Source organism: Microplitis mediator, chromosome 10, assembly GCF_029852145.1.
Source record: "Microplitis mediator isolate UGA2020A chromosome 10, iyMicMedi2.1, whole genome shotgun sequence".
NCBI lineage: Eukaryota > Metazoa > Arthropoda > Insecta > Hymenoptera > Braconidae > Microplitis > Microplitis mediator.
Window position 1 is genome coordinate 7,442,998 of NC_079978.1, and position 26,768 is coordinate 7,469,765.

Below are 26,768 nucleotides of genomic sequence, written 5' to 3' on the forward strand. Positions count from 1 at the left end.
ATACTATATTCCGTTCAATTTGATCTATAACTTATTGAGCCACACCGTCCATCGTACGGTAATACATCATTTAAATATAGTGGAAACCTAAACATGCAAACCTCTCAATAAGACAATTTATAGATAAATTTAGAAAAATATAGATAGCCCGAACTGGGAATCGAACCCAGACCAAACTGACATTGTCACTGTTATCAAAAAACGAGACGGTTATTATTATTTTTTTATGATCCACAAGTGTCTAAACAATAGCTCACACACTTGTTTTACTAACGCGTGAGTTTATTAGCTAACGACAATAATTTTTTAAAATTAAGACGTGACTGCATTAAGTATATCAAATAATACTATTAGAATTTACTTATAAAGTATAGTTTTATGTTGTAATTTTAAGTGTCGTATATAATTGTACAGTAATTAAACTATGTGCTTCTGTACAGAAGGCTTTGGTGATTTAAAATCATAATGGTCGTTTACTTTACTACTGACCTGTCTATGATAATACCCCGGTCGTTATTAGCTCACTTGACTTGTCTTACCGGTCGTATCAATATACGATACTCTTCAGTTACTCTGTAAGACAGTCGGAAGTGACACGACTTGCAATCAGAGTCCAATTGATACCGTTATCTTACTCAATATATTGTCTACCGATGTGGCTATTATTTAAAATTAATTAGTTGAAGACAAATTTTTTTTCTGTTTGTTATTAAATTTATATAATTTACTATACATAAATTTTTCTTTTTAAACGTCATAAAGTGTTAGTGTATTTAATGATTACTGAATGTATACACAAGCGTGCGAATTTCAGTAGACGAGATTAAACGATATTGAAAGGTAAATATTAACGAGTCTATGCATTTGTAAAATCAAATTCACTATCATATATATATATGTATATATATATTGTTACGATCAATTAATTTTGCTTGTGACCTATAATTTACTTATCAAGTTTCATTGTTATTTAATTATTATATAATTAATAACGAGTTACACTGAATAATTAAATGTGATATTTCATTACACAACCAAATTATTAATGGATTTAATTAAAAAAAAAAAAAAAATTTCATTGAAATAATTAATTAAATTTTCAAAAGTATAGTGTTTAAATATATATAATTATTATTGTCTGTTGGCTTATCTCATTAATAATGATAACAAGTGAATTTTAGTGACTGAATTAGAGCATATAAAGATAAATTAAATATACAACTGTTTAAAATTATCATAAAATTAAATTTAATAATTATCAAAAATATTGATATCTAGGTGTAAATATAAAAATGAATATTCGGGAGTTACCAGATGGATTGAAAAAATTTGCCAAGGAAGAACTTGGTGAAGATGATAATCATTTAATTGAAGATGTAAATTATATTGTAGAATGGCTGAAGAAACAGCCTCACCTGCATGTACGTACAGATCCGCAGTGGATAGTAGGGTTTTTACGAGGTTGTAAACACAGTTTAGAACGAACTAAAAAAAAACTAGATGCTTATTATACTATTAGAACACATTTGCCTGAGCTTTTTCTCGACCGCGATCCGAAGCAGTCGAAGATACAAAAGATACTTGAAATGGGGTGCGTGTCTATTATATAATGATACTTAATGATAGATAAGATTTTTTATTTTTTTCTAATGATATGTTATTATGAAACCTCAATTTTATTTTTTAAGAACATATTTACCACTGCCAAAGACTGATAAACCAGACGGGCCACGTGTTATATTGGTACGCGGTGCAATATATGATCCTAAGAAATGTACTTTTCAAGAAGTACTTAAAATTTTCTTCATGATTATGGATATTCTGTTACTTGAAGATGATTGGTTTGTTGAAAATTTAATTTAATAGTAAGATTAATTCACCGTAATTTACGTCATGTTTAAAATTAAACAGAAAAAATAGTAATTAATGGTCTGAGACGGTAGCAATAAATAAAGAGCTTAGGTGGTTGAAAAAAAAAAAAATAGTAATATATGCAATGTCCTTCAAGGCTTAACGTTGAAGGACAAGATACTGTTCTAGATCTCAGCGGAAGTCGCCTCGAGCACGCGAGCCAGTTCACGCCTGCTGTGATAAAGAAAGCCGTCACCTGTTTTCAAGTACGCGTACTTCGATAAGAAATTACTGTTAAACAATAATAGTTTAAATAGTGCTAGTTAAATTAACTAGCTCAAATAGTATATTAACACACGGAAAAAACAGTTTTGTAAAGGTACAAAAATTTACAGAAGTGTCTCTAGAAAATTACTTGTAATATTTATAGAACAAAACGTGTTACATTTATACGTAACGTAAATTCTGTAAACCTCAGGTTGTAATTTTTACATTTCGAGACTGTAATAATTTCAAACGAAACTGAAGTTAGCCGACGTCCGATAATTTTTGGATTTTTTTTAAACGATAAATTATAAAAAAAAAAAATATTTGAAAAAATTGCACCTGTAGTTTTTCAAAATTTCTACATGTGCATATTTTTATTTTTTTTATAATTGATTTGTTGAAACAAAAATCTAAAAATTGTCAATCGTCTGCTAATTTCAGGATTATTAATTTCAAAGTGAAGTTGCGGATATTACAGAAATATTAATATAAATAATGCAGAGCGACTTATGAGAACATAACATCTGAGCAGGGAATAACACCGGCACACAAAAAAAAATAAGTTCTCTGTACTTTTGACGGGACCGATTTATTCCCATGTATTTTGACCCGCTGAATCCGAATCCGAGGTCCGTTTAACCCGTACACCCTCAGATTTTTAGAAAACTTTAAAAAACCTCAAAAATACACAAAAATCGACCGTTTTTTAAATTTGTAAATTTTTTTAACCCTAACTAAGCATGATTTTTATGTATTTCGGTCCTCCACATACTAACCTGAAGTTTATTTAAAACATTAGCCATTTAAAGTCTGAGTAAATTCCAAAAAACCCCAAAAAATTGCAAAAAAGTAAAAAAATTCTTAGTGTTGTGATGAAAAAAATTTTTTGAAGCATATTAAAATTTTTTTATGTTTTAGGCCAAAATATTTTTTATATATATATCACAGATCGAACAATATGATTTCTTTTATTTATTTCGATTTAAAAATTGATTTTTGTTATACCAAATTTTATTTTTTTCGATTTTTTGGGAATTTTTGCCATTTATTTAAAATTTTAGAGATGTCTGAGCCATGGATGTTCAAGAATTATATGTGACAGATAAACATACATGAAAATAATTATTTATTTAGCCCTATAAAATTTTTTTCATCACAACACTAAGAATTTTTTTGCTTCTTTGCAATTTTTTGGGGTTTTTTGGAATTTACTCAGACTTTAAATGGCTAATGTTTTAAATAAACTTCAGGTTAGTATGTGGAGGACCGAAATACATAAAAATCATGCTTAGTTAGGGTTAAAAAAATTTACAAATTTAAAAAACGGTCGATTTTTGTGTATTTTTGAGGTTTTTTAAAGTTTTCTAAAAATCTGAGGGTGTACGGGTTAAACGGACCTCGGATTCGGATTCAGCGGGTCAAAATACATGGGAATAAATCGGTCCCGTCAAAAGTACAGAGAACTTATTTTTTTTTGTGTGCCGGTGTAATTAATGCAGGGACAATTTTTTTGTATCAAAAAAATTTCAATTTTTAAATGCTTAGTAACTTTTAAATATATTTTCTCAAACAATTGCTATAAAATAATTGTTGAAAATTAAAATGAATTTTTTACAATTTTATATAAAACTAAAAGACAAAAATAATAAAATAAAAACCACAAGATAAAAATCTTTTTCAATAATTTCGAAAAATATCTAGTTTTTTTGAAAAAATTTTTGGAGAACTAAAAGTAAAAAAATGAAAAACAAAAGATTTTCAAAAAAAAAATTCAAAATATTCCAATTGCACACCTCAAGCGCGAAAGCGCTAGGGGTGCTTTACTGAAGGTTCTTTTTTTTTTTTTAACGGACTTTCAAAATTATAAAACTACTTTGTAACGATAACATCATACTTATGTAGATTTTACATGAACTATTAGTAAATATTACGTCAATTTTATTAAATTGTCGCGGCCGCAATATAAAAATTTCCACAAAAGAAAAAAATGTATAATCTACACGGAAAAAAACGGATCTCAAAATTTAGATACAATTTATATGTGGAAAATAACTTGAAACCATTCATGTGGCACAAGTCAAAAATAGTAATTTCATATTCCATAAGTAAAAGATACAAACGCTTAGTAATTTTTAATTTATGACAGAACATTTTACTTACACGGAAAAAAATTAATCGTGAATGCAACATGATGTAGTCTTGGTAAATAAACATGATGAAATCATGTTGCATTCACATGATTTGTCATGTTTCGGCTACATGATAATCATGTTGCATTCACATGATCTGTCATGTTTCGGCTACATGATAATCATGTTGCTGCCACATATTGTCATGTAGCCGAAACATGACAAATCATGTTGCATTCACATGATTTTCTCATGTTACCGCAACATGATTATCATGTAGCCGAAACATGATTATCATGTGAATGCCACATGATTTTCTCATGTTACCGCAACATGATTATCATGTAGCCGAAACATGACAAATCATGTGAATGCAACATGATTTTCTCATGTTTATTTACCAAGACTGCATCATGTTGCATTCACGATTAATTTTTTTCCGTGTACACTGTAAAAAATTGGGAGTGAATTCGGAGTGATTACGGATTTTATTTGTCACTCGAAGTTCTGGAGTTAAAAATAAATCATTCCGCGTACGGAGTTCGGCTTTTCAGCGATTTCGGAGTGATCTGGATTTGATTCCAGTTCACATTCCCCCCGATTAGGAGTTTTAATATCTAAATAAACTCCCCTTCGGAGTGAATTTATCATTCGAAGGGAATTAAATAAATGAACACTAGTCTGCTCCGAATTCACTCCGGATTTAATCCGCTTTCGCTCCGTAAATTTTTGACAGTGTATGGAATAGTAATTTTTTACTTTTGTCAAAAGTAAAAGCTATCGGATCCTACTGATAGTTTCGGGTTACTTTTCAAATAGTAATTTTTGTTCGGTATGGAGAAAATTATGTAATTCTTCCGCTAGTGTTACATTTTTTTATTGGTAAAAATATCATATTTTATCGGCAAAAGTTACAGACAATATCATCAGTAAATTTGACAGATTTTTGCTGCAATGTTTATAAAACTGTTTTTTCCGCACATGTTAACCTGTTTAGTCATTTATATAGAATTTACTTTAATATATTTCGTTTTTATTTAGGACGCTTATCCAATAAAGACTAAAAGTTTGCATTTTATAAATGCGCCGCCTACATTTGATGCGATATTCGCGATTTTTAAAAGATTTATGAGCGATAAATTAAGAAAGAGAGTAAGTATTTATTTAAATATAATAAATACAAATATAATTAAAATAGTTACTTTATTTTAAAAATTAAATTTTTAGATAATGGTTCACAGTGAAATGGAGAAAGTTTTTGATTATATACCGAAACGTGTTTTCCCTTCTGATTATGGTGGAGATGCTCCTTCTATTGCTCAATTAACCAGTGAGTCATTTATTTTTTAATTATATTACCATAGTTTAAATTAATTTATAAAGAAAACTTTTTATTTTAAGAATGATAACTTTTTTTTAAATTAAAATACATGAAAATTGTATGTTATTTATAAAGATGATTTTTTATTTATGATTATTTAATTATAATGATAAATTTTTCAGAAGAATGGAAAAAGAAAGTAATTGAGAAACAAGAGTGGTTTGTCGAAGACTCTCAATACCGAGTGACAGAGTCAAAGAGGCCTGGAAAGCCAATTACAGGATTAGATCTCTTTGGAGTCGAAGGTAGTTTCAAACAACTTGAGTTCGATTGAAATTTAACAAAAGAACATTTTGTATAGCACTTAAATTTAAAATGATATTAAACAACAATTTCTACATCAATTTTAATGAAAAATAAAAATTTGAAAATAATTATTATTCATTTTATAATTTCTACTCAAGTTTAGTTGAAATAAAAACAAAAAATTGCAATAAATACTCTAGTTCGCATAGGAACGGTTTCTTTCTCATCTTTGTAAATAGTTTGATTGTGTCGCGTCGAAGTTTAAGAAAAAGACAAACAAGGAGAAGAAGAAGAAGAAACAGTCGACGGGTGTCGCGCATCTTCGGTGATATTATTAAGTACGTGCTGCGAATTGCCGATCATATAATAATATTATATATTACGATCTGAGGACGAAGAGTGGACGGGCATCAAAATGAGGTATCTTTGACAAGAGCGAGAGAGAAAATGAACGAGTGTTCTCTATATAATATACAAAGACCGCAGATTGAGATTATTATACACAATCATGTGCACACATGACCGTATGCGTGTGTTAAATTTTGTCTCGGTGATGAGATGAGTTGAGAGCAGAGATACGCTGAGGATGTTATCAAAGAGAAGATGATACAGATTACTAAGTAACTGAAGGCATATAACGTTGGATTTTCACGTCACGAATAGTTGCGTGTGTACTCAGGTTGTCAAAACTAGAACATTACGCATTCATAACGTATAGTTAAAATACGTGCGCACTCACTTAATTTTATCCTATCACATAATATATATATGCATGCAAGAGTAAAATAAAAATAAAAACAATAAGATAAAAGTACATAAGTTTTAAGTTTGCACGCGGTTTCGCTGGTGGTTGGCTAAGAAGAAAACCACTTGACTAAGGGTTTTTCACCGGTTCTTCATACATTTTCAGTTATGCAGTACAGTGTCAGTTATGCACAACAGGTGTCAGTATATGTATCAAATAAAAAGAGATGTAACCACCACCACGATCACTACCCCACCTAACCACCCCCGCATTCTCATCCTCTAGCTTATCCCATATTCAAAGAGGTCGAAACGATCGTGCGTTTATATCGGCTATTGAAACGTACTCGCTCCATTAACTTTATTTTATGACTCATCGATGTGGTGGAGGAACGACGAGCTGCCGAGTTTCTATTCGAGGAATGAAAAAAAAAATTAAACTGTTGAACATCGTATCAGTATAAATGCTCGTGATCCTGTCTACCTCTATATAAAACTATTTAACTTACTATTTATACCTGTCTATCTGTATATACTATGCATGTAAATATATATGTATATGTTTAAATCTATTGTATTGTATGTTGTATCATAGACTGGAAAACAATTAGTTTAGTCTTGTAAACGGTTACTGCTGCTAATACAAGCTATTTGTTTGTGTTCAATTGTGTTCGTTCCACTTGGTCTGTTACTACTTACGGAATTAAGTCACGCGCCTACAGTTAATTTATATTTTTTTTATTTTTCTACTTGCAGTAGTAAAAGTACGAGACGGTTTGACGCCGATGTATTCACTGATTTATTTCCTTAATATGTAATTATATTTTTACTTTATAATTTTATGGAATTAAAAAAAATTTTTTAAGCAACATGTAATTTGAATAGTATGATATATATTGACTCAAACTTAAACACTAAAAAACAGCGCCTCTACTGAGGACTGTTTGACAGTTTGGCTACGCAGGTGTGACCCCACTTCCGTGTCCAGCAATTCATCTCTAGAACATTGCCGGACCTATATTATAATCCAACCCAAAAATATTACTATGGTTTGAGTATATCAGTCTAGGGGGTTAGAACATTTTGTATGATGACTAATGCCTTCGACTGATACCCGTAGTAATATTTGTGTTACATGGGTTGAAACTGTAGGTAAACTCTACTGAGAATACCAAAGAAAAAAATTTTTTTTTTCTTTTGATTCACAGTTCAGAGTCCGGAACGCGGGATCATCCAGCTTCGCCTTTACAGAATCATAACCGGCTTTATCGATAGTTTTATTCTTCTCATTGGCCAGCGGGACATGTCCATTAGTAAATATTTTTCCTTGCTCTTGATATTCATTTCTTTGGCTGCGATTCGGTTCAAGTTCTTGCAACTTCTGTGGATCATCTGGTCTTGCGGGCTGTACCATAAAATATAAAAGAAATCAAATAAGTACTCTTAATAAACCATATTATTTATACCAAATAATTTTCTAACAACAATTATACTTACGTTGTTTTCAACTTCATTACTTGACGTACCGAGAGCTGCTTCGAGTTGAACCATTGCATCTTGTTCAGATATTATTCCCGAGAAACACTTTCTATCATTTCTATCATACAATTGCAAATCAACACTTGCGTTGCTTTCACAAACAGTCATGTGATGCTGATGCTGATGCTGAAACGAAAAGAATAAATGAATACATGGAAATTAAAATATAATTACGAAACTAAAAATAATCAGACGCTTGCTAATTTTAAAGTTTTTGTTAACAAATGGCATTTGAAAAAAAAAAAATTGTTAATAAATTTGCATATTAATATTTTAATATTTCATTTATTTAAAAATAAAAATCTTCTCAAGTGTCGGCTGATTACAGAATAAAATTTTATGAATTTTAATAGACGCAACCGATAAAAAAAAATAGATGTAAAAAAAAAAAAAAAGAAGAACAAAGGAAATAAATAAGATATCATCTTACCGCCATTTCATTTGGATAAATAATATGCAATGGATTAAACGAACATTTTATCTTGTCCGTCAATTTATGATTCTTCAAGCATTTACATAAATGGTACTGCATATTACTTTTCCGAATCCTGTAGACCTCGTCCAGTGGACATGTTAGATACGGATCTTTAAAATCTGCAGCCATCATTTGATTTTTTTTTAACCACTGTTATTATTTAAAATAACTAGTAGATAAACAATCTCAATAATTAATTAATTAATTATTAATAGTTTAGTAAACTGTATTAAAAGTTTTTAATCTGGTTCAAGATCAAATGAATACCGCAACTGCGTAGCCGAGTTGCAAGAGCACATAAGCGAGTTATCCGCCACAACAACGAGCACAGACCGGCAAGATTTTCTGGTCACGTGACTGCGAACCGGCGTAGAGTTTGAATCCTACCAAAAAAAGATTCTCTATATAAAATGTCCGTCAACTTCGGACTTTTTCGTTTTTGACGACAACTTATATACAATCTGCTATACAATTTGACGTAAATTTACTACCCGAACTAGAATTCAAATTCCCTGATAGCCAAGTTGTTATGTCCTCAGTGGACTCAGGTGCCTCCGACTCTTAATTAATTAGTGAACTTGAGATCCATAAATAGGCTCGTATTTAAATTTCATTTGAAATTATATATTAATATCTTACAACACTTATTGCGTCTTATCAGTATTTAGTCAATAGTTTAAATAAAAAATCGTCGTGGCACATACTTATTAAATTATATATTTTTATTATAAGAAACTTATTATAAGAAACCTAAATAAAACACACGCATAAAAATCATGAATAGACCCTTGTTCTATAGTATCCTTATCCATAACTTCATAATTTCATTAAATAATAATAATAATAATAATAATAATCATAGTCGACAATAAATTTATCACTGTTTTCAAATTCAAAATTGGTCCCGAATGACAACGAACTGCCCACTGTCCAGGAGGTGGCGTCAGCTCCGATCCTAATAACCTCCCAGGACATAACAAGGGTATCAGAGTAACTTTTCACTAGAAAAAAAAAATCGGTAATGTTCATTTTTACTATTTCAGAAGGTAAGCAAATTTATACATAAAAATGTCTACAATTTGAGGGTAAAAATATACTTTACAAGTCAAATTAACAATAAATTGATGTAAAACTGCCTAAAAAGTATTTTCTAGTCAGCTTTTGAAGTGAATTTGTATTCTAATTCGGGTAGTAAATTTACGTCAAATTGTATAGCAGATTGTATATAAGTTGTCGTCAAAAACGAAAAAGTCCGAAGTTGACGGACATTTTATATAGAGAATCTTTTTTTGGTAGGATTCAAACTCTACGCCGGTTCGCAGTCACGTGACCAGAAAATTTTGCCGGTCTGTGCTCGTTGTTGTGGCGGATAGACTCGTTTATGTGCTCTTGCAACCCGGCTACGCAGTTGCGGTATTCATTTGATCTTGAACCAGATTAAAAACTTTTAATACAGTTTACTAAACTATTAATAATTAATTAATTAATTATTGAGATTATTTATCTACAAGTTATTTTAAATAATAACAGTGATTAAAAAAAAATCAAATAAGATGACTGCGGGTTTTGAAGATCCGTATGTAACATGTCCATACGTGTATATATATATATATATTGTATGAAGATTGGCGGTAAATTGTGGTGGAAGTACAAGAGTGGGCGTGGTGGAGTGGGTTCACGTGATCGTGGCATGCCACCCCTTTATACTACAACGTGGACTTGGTCGGGTATCGGATTGGTTGGGTAAGTCGAGCTTGCAGCGCGCATTGGCGTCTTGCAAGCTTGCAGGGCGAAGTCGTCTTCACGCCTGCCCCCCTACTGACTTGTGGCCTTCATTTATTTAAAGTGCAAGGCAGTATCTTGAGCACGCGTACCGAATAGAAACTCAAAGCCTTCAGTCATAGTATAGAAAACTGAGGGAGTAAGAGTGAGAAAATATAATGATACCAAAGGAGAGAATAAGAGAAAGAATGAAATAAAGAAAGGATCAAGAAAGATGAATATCACAAGACTATTTTATGAGGGAGAAATCTCTGAAAAATCATTTATATAGATTGTTTAATGGCCATATACCATTTTAATGGGATAATGAGTCTTTGAGATGATAAGGAAAAAAATTTATACTAATAACGCTTAATTGAATAATAATGGGTCTAAAAAAAACTATTTGTACCATTGATTAATAATGGCCTTGGTACTTTGGTATAAATGTTGCTTGGGATTACAGACTAAATTGTTTGTCAAACGCAAGATAAATATACACTCACTTAGTACTTTGGTTACGATGACCTCTCTCCCATGGGTTTTTTTTTCATGTTTTTATATACACTTAAAATACCTCTAGTCACCGGTGTGCATATAAATTTTGTACAATTATTTCACTGATATCTGAAAATAAAAAAAAATTTTTTTTCTAATAATCGATGAAGCAGAAATTTTTTTTGACAGTTATTAATGAGTATTTATGATTAAAAAAATAATTCACTTTAATAAGATTAATTTATAAAAGATATTGGATCATTTATTTAATAATATTATTAAGTGTATGATAGCATGTGTTGATATATTCGAGGAAAGAGAAGAGGAAGTATCTAATTTAGAAGGAAAATAAGTCTGAGATAATTGCCTTAACTTATATATATATATATATATATATATATATATATATATATATATATATATATATATCATCTGTCTTTTTTTACTGTCTCTCACTCTGTCTTGTTTGATAGAATAAACGATTGGCAATCTTTAGCGATCTACCGAGGAATGTTAATATTATTGTGTATGTCTTACTGGAATTATATTAATTGCATAACTATTCATCTTGTCTGGCGGATAAAATCACCATGAAGCGGCCTGTGAACTTGTTATGCATCACCCAGAATATAGGAACATGTATATTAATTATCATATAAGTCATTTTAATTTTTATCTCAGTAGTTTGTCTAAAGAATGTTGCAATCTGTGGAATTATCACTGACGTGTGAAGAATTTAAATAATATCTTTGGTTGACCCTCAAGTTTTAACGTAAGCAAGTAATTTTATAATGATAATATACAAAAAAAAAAAAAAAAAAAAAAAAACAATAATAAAAATTCCATAATTTATATTTATGCCAATTAGTGGATAATAAAATTATTAATGAGATAATTTATTAAGAATTTATATTTATTATGCAATAAAGTTGATAATGAAATTAATTTTCCTACACAGAAAAAACAGATATCTTGAGTCAAGAAAATATTTTTGAAGACAAACGTTTTCGGGAACCAAGTCAAGATTTTCTTGAGCCAAGAGAATTCGTCTTGGTTGGAGAAGATTTCTACTTTATCTGAGACAATTTAGGTCTCCAAAAAAATTTTCTTGAATCAAGAATATTTACCTTCAGTCGAGAATTTTTTTTTTTGTGTGTAAGTAATAACACGAGTTTAAACTCAATTTGTATATTAAGTTATTAAAATTTTATAATTACGTTAAATTTTAATTACATAGGCACTGTGACATGAAGAAGCAAAGGTATCCGGACATATAAAACTTACGTTTGTATTTACTGTCGACGACATGTTGGAATGTTTCTCTGACATAATGACTCGATCGTATACGATTCATTAACAATTACGCTTTGTGAGACTCGACAAAATAAACAACCTTAACAACTCGATCGAATCATTTTAATATCACAATAATTATATAATTATATTTTATATCTTGATACTCATGTCAGTAGACATTAAATTATTTTTATTTTTTTTATTCTACATTTCAAGTTTTATTTGAAAAATATTATAGATTTAAATCATATTTCTACCCTTTCATTTGTTTACTATACTGTAAAAAACCGGGGTAAGTCCAAGCGATTTAGGTGTGAAAATTTTCGGTGTTAAATTTTAACACCGAAAGCGGTGGTAAAATAACATCGCCGCCACGCCAGTGGAAATATTCTTTACCGGAGTTAAAATATTTGACTTTGTGAATTTTTTAATTACTCGACCCCTACAGTTAAACAGTATTTTTATTAATTAATTAAATTATTGGTGATTGAAATGGTGGGCGTAAAATTGTGTAATTGTTAAATAAATTACGTATAACATAAATAATTATTTGAATGAGTACAAAACAAAATTGAAATTTCCTCCCGATAATATTCATTAAATTTTGGTTTTTTTATATATGTAATACATTTTTTTTCTAATTGCTATACGTGGATTTTTTTTTTTACACTGATTTAACACCGCCAAATTACACCGCCTACACTGGCGTTATTTCACTTTGACACTGCGCGGTGTTAAATTGAGTCCATTCTTAACAACACTCTTTTTACAATGTAGGGTTTTAAAAAAAAATGACAGTATGAAAACAATAATTTGTTCTCAACAAGAATTTACTTTTTTTTTTTTTTATTTGTAATTAAATTGTTATTGTCATCGAATTATAAGGAGCAATTGTGAGAATGACTATTTAAAATAGCTTCCTAACGACATCGTTTAACGACGAGTGAATAAAAATAAAAAAAAGTCTCGGGGAATTCGGAAGTAGATGGAGGAAATCGGAGGACATGGATTAAGACGCGGAACGATGACGCGAGTTTGTATATTGTAGATATATATATGTGTGTGTATTTAAATTGAGAATAAATGTTAAAGTAAAAAAGTAAAAGAACTCTGTGCGTGGCATTGTAATTGGCTGTGTCCATGAATTGCTGGTTGTCAGCTTAAGACAAGACAAGACAATACAAGACAACTTTACTTTACTGTTTATTGTTCGGTTTGGTTTATTTTATTTTTTAGCTGGTGGTCAGTAGTGTAGGCATGCAGACCATGTGAATAAAAAAAAAAAAGAGGGAGTGCATAAGAGGAAGTTGTGGTGTGTATTATACGGGTCTCTGTATTGGGCCCCACCATACTCGCCTATCACTCAATTGGCTTTAAATGTACAAGTTCTATCGTCAGTACCTTCAGTTTGGAACACCACGTGTCGCTTGTCGTGGTAAAAAAAAAAAATAATAATTAATATTGGACTTTGTTTGTAAATATTGTTTTCTTGGAACTTGAATTTTATCACTTCAAAGCGACACTTGTAATATTTAAGTCACTGAATATATTTTTCAAAGTTGCAAGTTACTGGTCGTTAGTCATTTAAAAAAAGTTAATTAAAAAAAATGATTGTTTAATTATTTTATTTATTTATTTATTTAATTACGTTTATTAAAAATGCGTTTTAAAAAATTTTTTTTACACTTTGGACGTGGGGTTGAAATTGATAATTCTGTGGCAAAAGATAATAATAAAGAAATTGAAAGCCAACAACAGTTCAGACCTGAACAAGGTAGTCAGTGGTTACAATTTATCGCAGCAATTAGCGGTAAGATATGTGACTAGTAAATATATGTTAAAAAAACAAATTCATATCGATTGTCATTATTGCAAATATGCAGTAGCATATAATTTTCAAGTGCACTTCTAACATAATAATCATGACAAAAGTTGACTTTGTTAATTATTCTTATATACATTTGAAATGAAAAAAAAATTAATAACAATAAGTTTATTTTTTTTATTGTGTATATTATACGTAGTATAAAGAATTATTTATTTAGTTTACACGTAAACTGCAACCGTAACGAGGTATAATTACAATCGATTCAAGTATACAAGATAAATCATTAGATGATTTAAATTCATGATTATAGGTTCATATGTAATAAAAACATTGAAATAATACGAATATTCAAATATATAGTAATGTATATTGCAATCTACTAACTTATTTTGAGCGTTATATATATTTAGACTGTAATTATTATAATTGTTTGAGGAAAATATTGCGATAACTCTAATGGAACTTTTAAAAATTAAAAAAAATAAAAATTGTTGACAAAGAAACAGGAGCGTTTTTCGTTTTGTTTAATTTAATATAAATTAGTTGGTTTTATTTTATTGCATAATTCAAAAATTAGTTTAAGCGAGAGGTAAAGCCAAGAGACATTTGTTCATGGAAAATGTTACGTGAGCATCAAGCGTATATATATAGTTTTTGTTGTTGGTAATAATATAAGTAAATTGATTCAGAGTGTCAACATGGTAAATTAAATTAGATGAAAAACCTAATTACTGAATGGTTTTATTTTTCGAGAGAATGTTATTACTGCTATGCATGTTCGTAATTAATAAATTGAATAATTACTTAATAGTTTTTAGTTAATTAAACGTAAAAAAGAGACAAATAAAACGAAAATAAAAAAATTAACAAAGTCAATAGATGATGGTAAGAAAAAAATATATTTTTGTATATAAATTTATCAAGTATTGTACAATTTAGTAATTTATGATAATTATCACATTTCAATAACAATTATATTGTTTGACATTTTAGCTTGCCTGGCAGTTATAGCTTGTGGAGGTCACCTCGGGTGGACTTCTCCAGCTTTGCCTCATCTGACGGATCCGAGTATCGAAGGCTCGATAACCAAGAGTCAAGGTGCGTGGGTGGTTACCTTGTATACAATTGGTGCAATAATCGGTTCACTAATAAGTCCCCTGTGCATTGATCGACTTGGACGAAAATATTCACTATTAATACTAGCAGCGCCACAGCTTGTTGGTTGGTGTCTCATTATCTTTGCTACAAACGTTGAAATGCTGTACGCAGCTCGGTTAATTGCTGGTATTGGACATGGTGGTATTTATAATGTCACAGTAATTTATCTTGCTGAAATAGCGGATAAAAATATACGCGGTGCATTGGGTACATTTTTAAAAATGTCAACGAATATTGGTACCCTATTTGTCACAACACTTGGTGCTTATTTTCCATACGGGAAATTAAATCTTATTTCATTATCAATACCATTTTTATTTATTGTTGTGTTTATATTTATGCCAGAAACACCGTACTTTTATTTAATTAAAAATCGAGTACCTGAAGCTGAAAAAAGTTTGATGGTACTTAGAAGATTAAAAAATGCTGAAAGTGTGAGGGAGGATATTGAAGTGATGAGAAGTGCCGTCGAGGAAGGCAAGAGGTCAAAGAAAAATTTATTGGTGGAATTAGTGAGAACTCGTGGTAATAGACGGGCATTGTTGATACTATTAGGACTTAAGGCGACTCAACAATTCTCAGGACATATAGTTGTAGTGGCCTATACTCAAGAGATTTTTGCTCAAAGTGGCTCAACTCTACCAGCAGCACAGGCAGTTGTTATTCTCGGTGTCTTCCAACTTGTGGCCGGAATCCTTGCCGCAGCTCTTGTTGATCGTCTTGGTAGAAGAATCTTGATGCTCGTCTCTGGTCTGTCATCATCAATTGCCCTGATTGCCGTTGGTATCTTCTTTTATCTTAAATATAGTGTACACATGGACGTTTCATCGATTACTTGGTTACCGATCGCTGCTCTGATTGCGTACGACGTGATGGAAGTATTTGGAATTGGTACACTCCCGTACGTACTTCTGGGTGAATTATTTCCTACAAATGTTAAAGGGACTGCTGTAGCGAGTGGTATCTTAGTCGGTGCTGTCTTTGCTACACTAGTTGGTCTTAGTTTTCAAGCAATGAACAGTGCACTTGGAATCCATTGGACATTCTGGATATTTGCCATCTGTTGTACTCTAGGCACTCTCTTTGTCTATTTTATTACGCCTGAGACGAAAGGAAAGTCATTGGAAGAGATCCAGCGGGAGTTAAATCCACAAAAAATTTTTACGATCAAACATTAAAGATAAAATACATATTTAATGTGAGGACATTTTTGTAAAATTAACTGTGATAATTTTTCAGAGAAATTTCTGAATACTACTTTTTTTATTGTTATTATTATTGATGTTGTTGTTGTAAGAGTTCTAGACTTCTATTGTTGGTATTGAATCTGATGGTAGTTTTTATTTTAAAAAATATTTTTAATAACATTTTCCTGTGAAGGAAAAATAATTATTTTAAGTAACTTGTTAGATAAATATTTTTGCTAATATTTTTATTTAAATATGCAAGAGAGTTGGAAACAAGAAAATTCATTTCAAAAAAATTTGAAAGCCACTTCAATGCTACTGAATAAAAAATATTTACAATTCTTATTTAGTTGACTTCCATTTGCAGATTATTAAAAAAAACTATCAGAAAATATTTTTAATAATTTTATATTTTTCAGACAAATTTTTATTTTTTTCAATGTAACGTTAAAAATAAAATTTGAACTGGTTTTCAAAAATTACACATTAAAAATTTTTTCGTATTGGGGTAAAAAAAAAAAGACTTAAAAATTTTACGTTTATTTAACATTTTTGTGTGTTAATTTAACATACTACTTTTGCGTTGTTTGATCAGTTCATTTTTAACACACGAAAATGTTAATTAAAACAAAAAAGTAACATTTATTCAGTGTTACTTTCCAAACAAGTGTTAACACTTTCAAAATGTGACTGTAACATAGAGCGAGTGTTAATTCTTTAAAGTAACACAAAGTGTTGAATTTACCGTAATCACTTGTTAAGTTTTTGTGTACATAAATTTTGATCAGTATCAAAATAACACAAAAAAGATGTTGAATTAACACTTTATGTGTGTCGCAGATAACATTTGAATGTGTAACAGTTTTAGAACCGGCCATAGAGAATATTAACATTTTTTTGTTTTATTTTTTTTACACAAATGAATAATTTTAAAACAACGTAAATTTGTGTAAGATTTTGTTCTAAGACACAATTTTATGTTAATTTTTTCAAAATTTGTTTTACTGTAAATTTACAAGTAACGAAATTTGGGAAGTTGCTTTATAATAAAATTAAAAATAATAATTTGAATGGGCTGTCATTCTATACTTTAATCAAATTATAAGATAAAATATATGACATAAAAAATAATGATAATAATAATTAGCAGTTTGTTGTTTATTTCAATCTGTTAATTTGCCAGGAACAAATGAGCTAAGGTTTTTATTCACAGTCGGGCATTCACACGTGCGATAATAACATTTTGGCACTATACAATATTTCTATCACGTAATGTATCGAGAGAAAAGAAAAAATTGGAACGGAAGAAAAAAATAAAGGCGCAAAAAAAAGTATAAGTGTAGTAGGCCTCCCGGAGGAGCATCCTGAGACAATAGAATCAGCGATGCTGGAAGCATCGGCCTGGAAAACTTCATCACGAGGGTCTATATTGTCAAGTTTCGTCTCTTTATGTTACTAAACAAAGATAAAGTATGTAATAATTGTATTTATTGTGCTGTCCCTCGCAATAGATTGACTGGTATAATTAATTTACTTAAATAAACAACAAATGCCTAAATTGTTAATATAATTTAAGTTATTTAATAAGTTAATTTTGTATTTTATTATATGAATTCTAAATCTATTAGATTTGCGTAACAAGATAAAATGATTTTTTTTACGTTTTTAATAGTAATTTAAAATTTTTAAGTATAACAGTAAAAAACTATTGCACTTTTCGAACGTTTATTCAAGGAATGGCTTGAAAGTCTTTGGACTACTTCAAACGTACAACTGGAGTATCCAATTAAATCAGTTCTGTCTGCACTCTCGGCTTGGAGCCAAGTGTCTAGAGGGCAATCATCAAGGAACAGCTGCAAAAACGAGAGTGTGATGACGTTAAAACGATATTTCCCCGTTTTAGCGGGATGTTACATTTAATGTATATTATGTAAAAATAAACTTTTATCTGTACAATAAATTATGTAAATAAAAGAAACCACTAGACATAATTTAATATAAATAATTAATGAATATTTTTTTATTTAAATAAAAAAAAGTATAAAATAAAATATTTCTTAGTAAATGTTATAATATATCTTGATAATGGTATACGTTAAGCTTGTTTTATTAGATGAAAAATCTAGTCAGCAGTAAAAGTAAGTATCGCAACGGGATAAAGTACGGCCATGAGTTAATTTAGAAATGATATAAAAAAAAAATTAAGTAACAAGAAATGAGGGCGCAGATCTTAAAAGAAAATGTCTCCAGCAAATCACGGATTTTATTGGCTTAAGAGTTACGGTGATGTCAATCCAACGATCTCTGGTTTAAATTTAATGTCTGTCGAGATTTTTACAGACCCAGTATACTAGTCTGTGTTCTATTTTGTATTGGACATTTTCGTGAGTACATCCTTAATTTAGGTACAAGTATATGTGCGGGTACTTTGTGTGTACATGTGGATGCCGATGTATTTTTTTATATTTTTTTCCGACTTGGTTCATATTATATTTACCTGTACATAAAACATATTACATTTATGTGAGTAATAGAAGAGTAGCTCGTTTCGTGGCTCGTATAACGGCTCCAACCGGCTTAGCTCTGGTTGACCGTATAAGATGTAGGAATACATGGCAAACTATGTACTTACTTACCCTCAATAATGCGTCTGGGCACACAGAAATAGCTGCTGCATTGTATAAGAACTACTTCTGTAAACTTATAAAATAAAATTAAAAAAAAAAAATGTTTGTTGCAAAGAAGATTAATTATCTTTTAATTTTAATGTATTTGTGCCAATCAGTCAGGGTGTTGACGATGATGTAAAAAGTTTAAGTTTTAAGTCTAGTGTGAGGGACGTATATAAAGCTGAGGGAAAGATAGTGGCCTAAATTTGGCTTGTGTAAAAGCAAGAATTTTAAACAAAGTACATACTTACCCCAATAAGCTGCCAACGAGGGTGGTTGCCAGAACAGTAGCGATGTGGTTATACGAGGGTTTCTCTCGGCCGATATGAGAAATCGGTGTGCACTCCAAGTGAAAGAGTGAGATGGAAATATATTTTAAAAGAGTGAAAGAGAGAGAAAGAGAAAGGAAGAAATAAGCCGTAAGTATGCCAGGAGAAAATGAATCTCACCCCGGAAATTATTCAGGCTCTCGAGCAGAGTTAAATAATAATGAAATAAGAGAATGAAAGTTTGCAATGGGAATTTTCCCTTTTTACGCTTTGTATCTGACAAAACTTTACTGAGAATTTCTAACGCATCCGGGAGATTTTCACGTTAAAATCAAGACACTGTTGATGTGTATATTATACTAAAAAAAGAAGAAAAAATGAATAATAAAAAAAAAAAATGTAAAGAAAAAAAATTAGAAATTGGCTGAGTCTGGTTGGCCGACGGGGGAATATACCTCAGAGCCCTGGAGAGTTGTCGAGGGTGCTTTGATTGCTAACAGCCAGTGAATAGTGACAGGCCTATTACCAAATGCTAATATAAGAACCAGCAGACACCTCACTACACCGCGTAACCAACTCATGCTCGTTGAACCTTTATACCTCCTTCCATACCATTGCTGCACTACTCTTCTCTTCTGTATAAGAACACCAGTACTATTCTTGCTATCATCGTCGTCGTCGCGATCATCGTCCTGTCACTACTTCAGGACCAAGTAATTAAATATAAAAAGAAGAAGATGAAAAAAACTATAAATGGCCACAAAGAAATTAATATTGTTTTTTTCAGTTCTATAAAATGATTTATGTTATTTTATGTAAAATAAATGTATTTGTTCACATAAGAATATATAAATTAATTAAACAAATTTTTAATGTAATTTATATATAAAACTGGATTATTGTCATGTTAAAAATTTTATGCTTTTAAATTATAATTTATTTAATGCAAATTATTACTTCAATGTGACGTTAAAATTTCTTTTCATTAATAACAAAAAAAAAAAAACTAAATTTAGTAATTTATAAATACCCTAGACTAATTTACATTGTTATTTGAACGTTCACTCATTCAGTGAAAAGAGATTTTATCTGTCGTACATCACTTGGACCGTAATGCCGCTCACGATGACCCCTCGAACGAAAAGATCTAATACGAGTTTGGCATCATCCTCCCTCGTCCTACATGCCCTAGCACGTACATTTTTGTAAGCTAAAGTTGTGAATTCACAGCACGTTCTCGTTTCGTTTTTCGCGCGAATCGAGCGTCGATGAGACGGTACGCGACCCGACTCGATCGTCAAAGCTCGATTACGTTGGATTAGGTCGTCTTTGGATTAGTTTCCGGTGTAAGATAACGCGTCAAATTATTTTCTCGTGAGTTTATAAATGTATCAGTCGGTCTAAATTTCATTAAACATGTCACTGTACAAATACAAATGTATGACAAAAATAAAATTCATTTCACTGACATTTAACAAACACGGACACTAGTTTTAATTACTAAAATGTTAAAAAAGTAATACTCTCATAAATTCGTTAAAGTTTTTTTTTTAATTAATGTATGAAAAAAATAAAACGTAGACTTTGTGGCAAAACGAAATATGTTAATTTTGATAAAATTATATAACAGTAATGAGTATATTTTTTAGCTGAAAAATTCAATGACCCGAGTCGTGTTTGTGAAAAAATTAATAAACCAAAAGCGACAGTACAGAGAGACCGGACGATAGGATCCACAAAGAGAGAAAAGTGGAGGCTGAGGAGGATATGAAAGCCGAAGTGGAAAGCATATAGAAGCAGTATAAGAGTGAGAAGATGGAATTTTTGTGGCAACTTTTACGATGAGTCTGCTTTGCCTCGTCGTTTCAGGTGTGTCCCCGTATGTCCGTATGGCATCGTCATATATATACAAAGAGATAGAGGCTATACGGCTCCACAGCAATAATAATAAATAAAGTGTGTATCACTTAGGGTTGTGCTGCATTTGGGATTCGCCAACAGCGGGCGGTATTAGATATCGGCTTGCCGTAACGTCCCAGCGAGAAGGTAACAGACGCGCACTACCTCTATGAGCCCCACCGTGTGTTGTCTATGGCTCCAGTGTCTCTCGTCGTTTGCTTGCTAGAGTCCTCTTCCGAACGATTGCTTGGTTTTACCTCTCATCTATATATACATTCTACACCACGAGTGCTCGTAATGTTTTTCCTAGAACAAAAGCTCAAATTTTTATTATTTTCTTTTTTTTTTCCATTTTATTTATTAACTTTTTATACGTCATCTTTGTTTCCCTTCCGAAGACACTTTTTATGCTTATTTTTATTTTATACTTGTGCATAAAATAAAACTATACTTTGACATTTTACATATATATGTATATATATTTTTTTAACACAATTTGTTGGCAGTTTTTTATGCTCACTGATGTAGTATAGTGGCGAACTTTTTAACCTTTCCATTCTATTTCATGTTTTTTTATTTTTTAAATATATTTTTACATTTCCCAAACATCACGAACATAGAAACGTTACGACAAAAGTTATATTAACTTTGGCCACGAGGTTAAATTTATTGTCAAACGTGCGTGTCACTGTGGAACATGAGATGTGATAATGAAGTGAAAAAAAAATGTTGAGTCTTTAATTTTCTGAACTACTGCAAATGCACGGCAATTGGGTGCATTAATATGTTACATATATTTATAGCAATATTTTATACAAATATGGCTTCAAAGACTTGTAGAATTTTCGAGACGAATAATTGATAAATTTATTGTTAGAAGATCGTGAGCTTATGCGCGCCTATTTATGGATCTCAAGTTCACTAATTAATTAAGAGGTGGAGGCACCTGAGTCCACTGAGGACATAACAACTTGGCTATCAAGAAATTTGAATTCTAGTTCGGGTAGTAAATTTACGTCAAATTGTATAGCAGGTTCATGGAGAATAGAGACACGCGTCTCTATTCTCCATAAGCAGGTTGTATATAAGTTGTCGTCAAAAACGAAAAAGTCCGAAGTTGACGGCGTTTATACAGAGAATCTGTTTTTGGTAGGATTCAAACTCTACGCCGGTTCGCAGTCACGTGACCAGAAAATCTTGCCGGTCTGTGCTCGTTGTTGTGGCGGATAACTCGCTTATGTGCTCTTGCAACCCGGCTGGCCGGCTACGCAGTTGCGGTATTCATTTGATCTTGAACCAGATTAAAAACTTTTAATACAGTTTACTAAACTATTAATAATTAATTAATTAATTATTGAGATTGTTTATCTACTAGTTATTTTAAATAATAACAGTGGTTAAAAAAAAATCAAATAAGATGACTGCAGATTTTAAAGATCCGTATCTAACATGTCCACTGGACGAGGTCCACAGGATTCGGAAAAGTAATATGCAGTACCATTTATGTAAATGCTTGAAGAATCATAAATTGACGGACAAGATAAAATGTTCGTTTAATCCATTGCATATTATTTATCCAAATGAAATGGCGGTAAGATGATATCTTATTTATTTCCTTTGTTCTTCTTTTTTTTTTTTTTTACATCTATTTTTTTTTATCGGTTGCGTCTATTAACCCTTCAGCACCCGCGCTATGAGTTTTTTTCTCACACTTGACTTCGAATATTTTTTTCAAAGTAATTTCAAATGGAATGACCTAGTGAAATTTTTTTTATCTTAATAAAATTTCATGCTTTTTATGATTTTGAAATTTGAAAATTATTTCGAACATAAAAAATATTTTTAAAAGATTTATTTGAAAAAGCCATGAGACTTTTTCTCATCACGCGAGTAAAGTAAGGCGTAAAAATTATTACGGTTCGGCTCAGTTCGGACAGTTCCGAATCTTTTCGGCAATCACCGCCATTTTTTTCAGCCGTTACATCTGTCATTACTTACAAAATTAAAAAGTTAAAAAACAAGTACATTATAGAAAATTTAAAAATAAAAATAAGCGAAATATTCAAATAAATTATAAATACGTCGTACCTAAGAAAGTGCATAATATTTTTGTTTTATTTAACTTAAAATTTACGGTGCGCCGAAGCGTGAGACTTTCTCTCATCACGCGGGTAATGTTTTACGTTGCTCTAACGCGGGTGCTGAAGGGTTAAAATTCATAAAATTTTATTCTGTAATCAGCCGACACTTGAAAAGATTTTTATTTTTAAATAAATGAAATATTTAAATGTTAATATGCAAATTTTTTAATAATTTTTTTTTCAAATGCCATTTGTTAAAAAAAACTTAAAAATTAGCAAACGTCTGATTATTTTTAGTTTCGTAATTATATTTTAATTTCCATGTATTCATTTATTCTGTTCTGTTTCAGCATCAGTATCAGCATCACATGACTGTTTGTGAAAGCAACGCAAGTGTTGATTTGCAATTGTATGATAGAAATGATAGAAAGTGTTTCTCGGGAATAATATCTGAACAAGATGCAATGGTTCAACTCGAAGCAGCTCTCGGTACGTCAAGTAATGAAGTTGAAAACAACGTAAGTATAATTGTTGTTAGAAATTTATTTGGTATAAATTATATGGTCTATTAAGAGTACTTATTTTATTTCTTTTATATTTTATGGTACAGCCCGCAAGACCAGATGATCCACAGAAGTTGCAAGAACTTAAACCGATTCGCAGCCAAGGTGTCGTCGCTAATTTTTATACTTTAAGAAATGAATATCAAGAGCAGGAATATCCAATTAATAATTATCCACTTATTAGAGGAATAATGCGTGTAGAACATGATCACGGAAAAAGATTTACTAATGGACATGCCCCGCTGGCCAATGAGAAGAATAAAACTATCGATAAAGCCGGTTATGATCCTGTAAAGGCGAAGCTGGATGATCCCGCGTTCCGGACTCTGAACTGTGAATCCAAAGAAAAAAAAAAAACTTTTCTTTGGTATTCTAAGTAGAGTTTACCTGCATTTCCAACCCATGTAACAAATATTACTACAAGTATCAGTCGAAGGCGTTAGCCATCATACAAAATGGCCTAACCCTCTAGACTGATATATTCAAAGTGTAGTAATATTTTTGGATTATAATATAGGTCCGGCAATGTCCTAGTGATGAATTGCTGGACACGGAAGTGGGGTCACACCTGCGTCGCCAAACTGTCGCACAGTCCTCAGTAGAGGCGCTGTTTTTCAGTGTAGTCAGCTTATGCGGTTTCGAAAGATCCCATAATTAAATTTATCCCATCACGTTTTATCCGTGTGTCCAACAAATCTCTAGAGTCACCCACCGAGATTTGAAGAGTCCGAGCTTCAGTGAGAGGCTACACCATCACTGTCTTTCTCCCATGCAGAGACAGTAAGATCATGGGAATAAAAAATAAATGACTCAAAACGTAACTTGAAAAAAATTTATATTTTTACATACATTTCTAAGAGATGAAGAGAAAAGTAAAGAACTTGACGTGAAATATTTATTTTATATGAAGAGCATCAAGTCCATCATATGTAAATCTCTAACGCATCGTCAACTGTACCATCATTCGTCATTGTGTTAAGTTTCTGCTCGTCCATCATATTTCACAGTGAATAACTATATAACATATTATATTTGCTAAATGAAAAATGATAGACTGCGGTAAAAATATATAAAAATATCTAGCTTATCTTCTTGATCTTTGTTCTTTATATTCTCATTCGTTAAAGAAACAAATTATATTGTTTTAATAACAAGTTTGATGATTTAGTTAGTGAATAAAGTAAAGTAATTTGTCAGCTAAAAGCTTTGAGAATTATTAGCTCATCTTCTTGTACGCCCACAGCGCTTTCTCGTTCTCATCGTTGCCGTTGTCGTCGTCCATACGTTCCTCTTCTGCAATCCCGTTTCTCTCCGGTACGCGTTTGAATAAGTTTTCGATTCTCCCTTTGACGTCGGGCATTCGTCTTCCGCGGCGTCGACATCCTAGTCACGCCGGCACCTCGTTTGTCTGGATGAACGTAATGACGCCGCGCGCCGGCTTTTTATTACTTCTCAAACACCCGGCGCATGGAATATCTTAAACCCATATACCATACTGGTTCGACGAGATGAAAAGGCTTATGAATGTTCCCTGACCGATCTTACGCCATCAATATCCTTCTTTATAAGTAAATCGTATAATTTTGCTCACTCTATAGGTCTTTAGACTTTAGTCTATCTCAAGACGCGTTCTGATGGTTAATTTAGTTGGCTGCAGTCTTATAAATATGTATGGAGATAAATATTTTTATTTATCAATTTATTATGCGGATTAGAATGAACAAAGAGTGGATCAGTATAATGGCCGTGTAAAACGTTATTTAATGGGTTACATCACTTTACACATTTTATCGGTGTCTTGGTAAAATTTGTTCTTCCGTGTGCGGTGTGGACTTAACCACGAAATTAGCCTCACTGAGATCAAAGTAAAGTGATGCAAGATGGCGACCGGTCATGAACGTGATGAGAATGGCAGTAACATGCAAATAACCTGCAGCCGTTAGCTACACCCCATTGAAAAGTAAAAATCTTTCTTGCTTTCTGCTCAGACCTTCTCGATTCTTCTTCTTCTTCTTTTTATTTCAAATCATCACACCTTTTTTCTTCTTTTTCGTTATTTCCATTTTTCATTACGTAGATTCTTACTAAAGTATCCATAATATATGACAATTTATGAGCGCACGAGCTGTATGAATGCGATCTCAAATTTTAAAAGACTTTTCTGTTTTTCTTTCACATTTTTTTGTCTAAGCTTTCAAAATCGTAATTAAATACTTTTTTTTTTTAATTAAAAAAAAAAAGTATACTTCTATGTAATATATAAGACTTTTTATATTAGAAAATAATACGTGTAATGATGATGATGTCAGTAAGTAAAAATCTTATAAATTTAGTAGACATTGAAAAATAACTTTGGGCAAGTAGTAGAGCCAACAATTAAGTCAGACACGTATGAAATATAAGAATTCTTTTTGTGATATATTGGATTAATATCTTAATTTTTTTTAACGAGTTTCTTTTCATTTGATTGATAATACTATAAATTTTTATTTTTTTTTATGTCATTCATAAAAAAACCGAAAGTTCATAGGGAAGATGACCACGGATTTCTGCAAATCCGGGAAGCCAAAGGTCTCAGTTTACGATGGATTAGGTACATTTTGTCATTCTGCCAAAGGTATTTAATATCCCCCTTATGCGTTGATATACCTGCATACATATATACTTCGCGCACATGTATAGTACGTATACACAAAAAGTGAAAGACGCCCTAGAAAAAAAAAAAGAGAGAAAAGATCGATGACGGCCGTTGTTCGAGGCACTGTCTTTCCTATCCTCACTTGTTTATTTTTTCTTATAATTTTTTTTCTATTTTCTATTTCGTATCTCTTTTGCATCTTTTCTGTTGGGTAGAAAGAAGCCTCGCGGGACTCGATGGGAACTTTTAATTTCACGCTGTTGGCTGCAGAAGAGACCACGGAACGCAC

The 26,768-nt window shown here is 31.2% G+C and overlaps 3 protein-coding genes and 1 long non-coding RNA gene across 6 annotated transcripts; 3 read left to right on the top strand and 1 right to left on the bottom strand.

Annotated features, from left to right (window-relative positions):
- The first annotated feature begins 503 nt into the window (after window positions 1–503).
- LOC130676205 (retinol-binding protein pinta-like) lies at window positions 504–5,988 on the top strand. Of its 2 annotated transcripts, none has more exons than XM_057482272.1 (7): window positions 504–840; window positions 1,279–1,591; window positions 1,689–1,841; window positions 2,009–2,117; window positions 5,289–5,399; window positions 5,475–5,577; window positions 5,754–5,988. In XM_057482272.1, the coding sequence occupies exons 2-7, from the start codon at window positions 1,293–1,295 to the stop codon at window positions 5,900–5,902; spliced, it is 924 nt and encodes a 307-aa protein (XP_057338255.1). In that variant the 5' UTR covers window positions 504–840; window positions 1,279–1,292; the 3' UTR covers window positions 5,903–5,988. The 2 variants fall into 2 exon arrangements, with proteins under 2 accessions (XP_057338255.1, XP_057338254.1); XM_057482271.1 differs by having other exon boundaries at window positions 509–840; window positions 5,751–5,986.
- A 1,416-nt stretch (window positions 5,989–7,404) lies between these two features.
- LOC130676209 (uncharacterized) lies at window positions 7,405–13,847 on the bottom strand. Of its 2 annotated transcripts, none has more exons than XR_008991396.1 (4): window positions 13,589–13,847; window positions 10,900–11,020; window positions 8,116–8,283; window positions 7,405–8,023 (listed from the first exon to the last, which is right to left on the bottom strand). It is a non-coding gene; the product is annotated as an uncharacterized LOC130676209 (long non-coding RNA). The 2 variants fall into 2 exon arrangements; XR_008991397.1 differs by lacking the exon at window positions 13,589–13,847 and adding an exon at window positions 12,176–13,121.
- Window positions 13,608–18,234, top strand: LOC130676208 (facilitated trehalose transporter Tret1-like). The gene is made up of 2 exons (XM_057482276.1): window positions 13,608–13,997; window positions 15,009–18,234. The coding sequence occupies exons 1-2, from the start codon at window positions 13,847–13,849 to the stop codon at window positions 16,349–16,351; spliced, it is 1,494 nt and encodes a 497-aa protein (XP_057338259.1). The 5' UTR covers window positions 13,608–13,846; the 3' UTR covers window positions 16,352–18,234.
- A 5,424-nt stretch (window positions 18,235–23,658) lies between these two features.
- On the top strand, window positions 23,659–24,919 carry LOC130675992 (uncharacterized). Its single transcript, XM_057481935.1, has 2 exons — window positions 23,659–23,796; window positions 23,889–24,919. Exons 1-2 carry the CDS (start codon window positions 23,743–23,745, stop codon window positions 24,219–24,221), a joined length of 387 nt encoding a protein of 128 aa, XP_057337918.1. The 5' UTR covers window positions 23,659–23,742; the 3' UTR covers window positions 24,222–24,919.
- Window positions 24,920–26,768: the final 1,849 nt, after the last annotated feature.

What these genes read in the sequence shown, in the direction of transcription:
- LOC130676205 (XM_057482271.1), top strand. Translation starts at nt 1,293, where the DNA reads ATGAATATTCGGGAGTTACCAGATGGATTGAAAAAATTTGCCAAGGAA. An exon ending in CTGTTACTTGAAGATGATTG is followed by an intron (nt 1,842 to 2,008) that starts GTTTGTTGAAAA and finishes ATGTCCTTCAAG; the next exon opens with GCTTAACGTTGAAGGACAAG. An exon ending in AAGCCGTCACCTGTTTTCAA is followed by an intron (nt 2,118 to 5,288) that starts GTACGCGTACTT and finishes GTTTTTATTTAG; the next exon opens with GACGCTTATCCAATAAAGAC.
- LOC130676208 (XM_057482276.1), top strand. Translation starts at nt 13,847, where the DNA reads ATGCGTTTTAAAAAATTTTTTTTACACTTTGGACGTGGGGTTGAAATT. An exon ending in ATTTATCGCAGCAATTAGCG is followed by an intron (nt 13,998 to 15,008) that starts GTAAGATATGTG and finishes TTGACATTTTAG; the next exon opens with CTTGCCTGGCAGTTATAGCT.
- LOC130675992 (XM_057481935.1), top strand. Translation starts at nt 23,743, where the DNA reads ATGGTTCAACTCGAAGCAGCTCTCGGTACGTCAAGTAATGAAGTTGAA. An exon ending in GTAATGAAGTTGAAAACAAC is followed by an intron (nt 23,797 to 23,888) that starts GTAAGTATAATT and finishes TTTATGGTACAG; the next exon opens with CCCGCAAGACCAGATGATCC.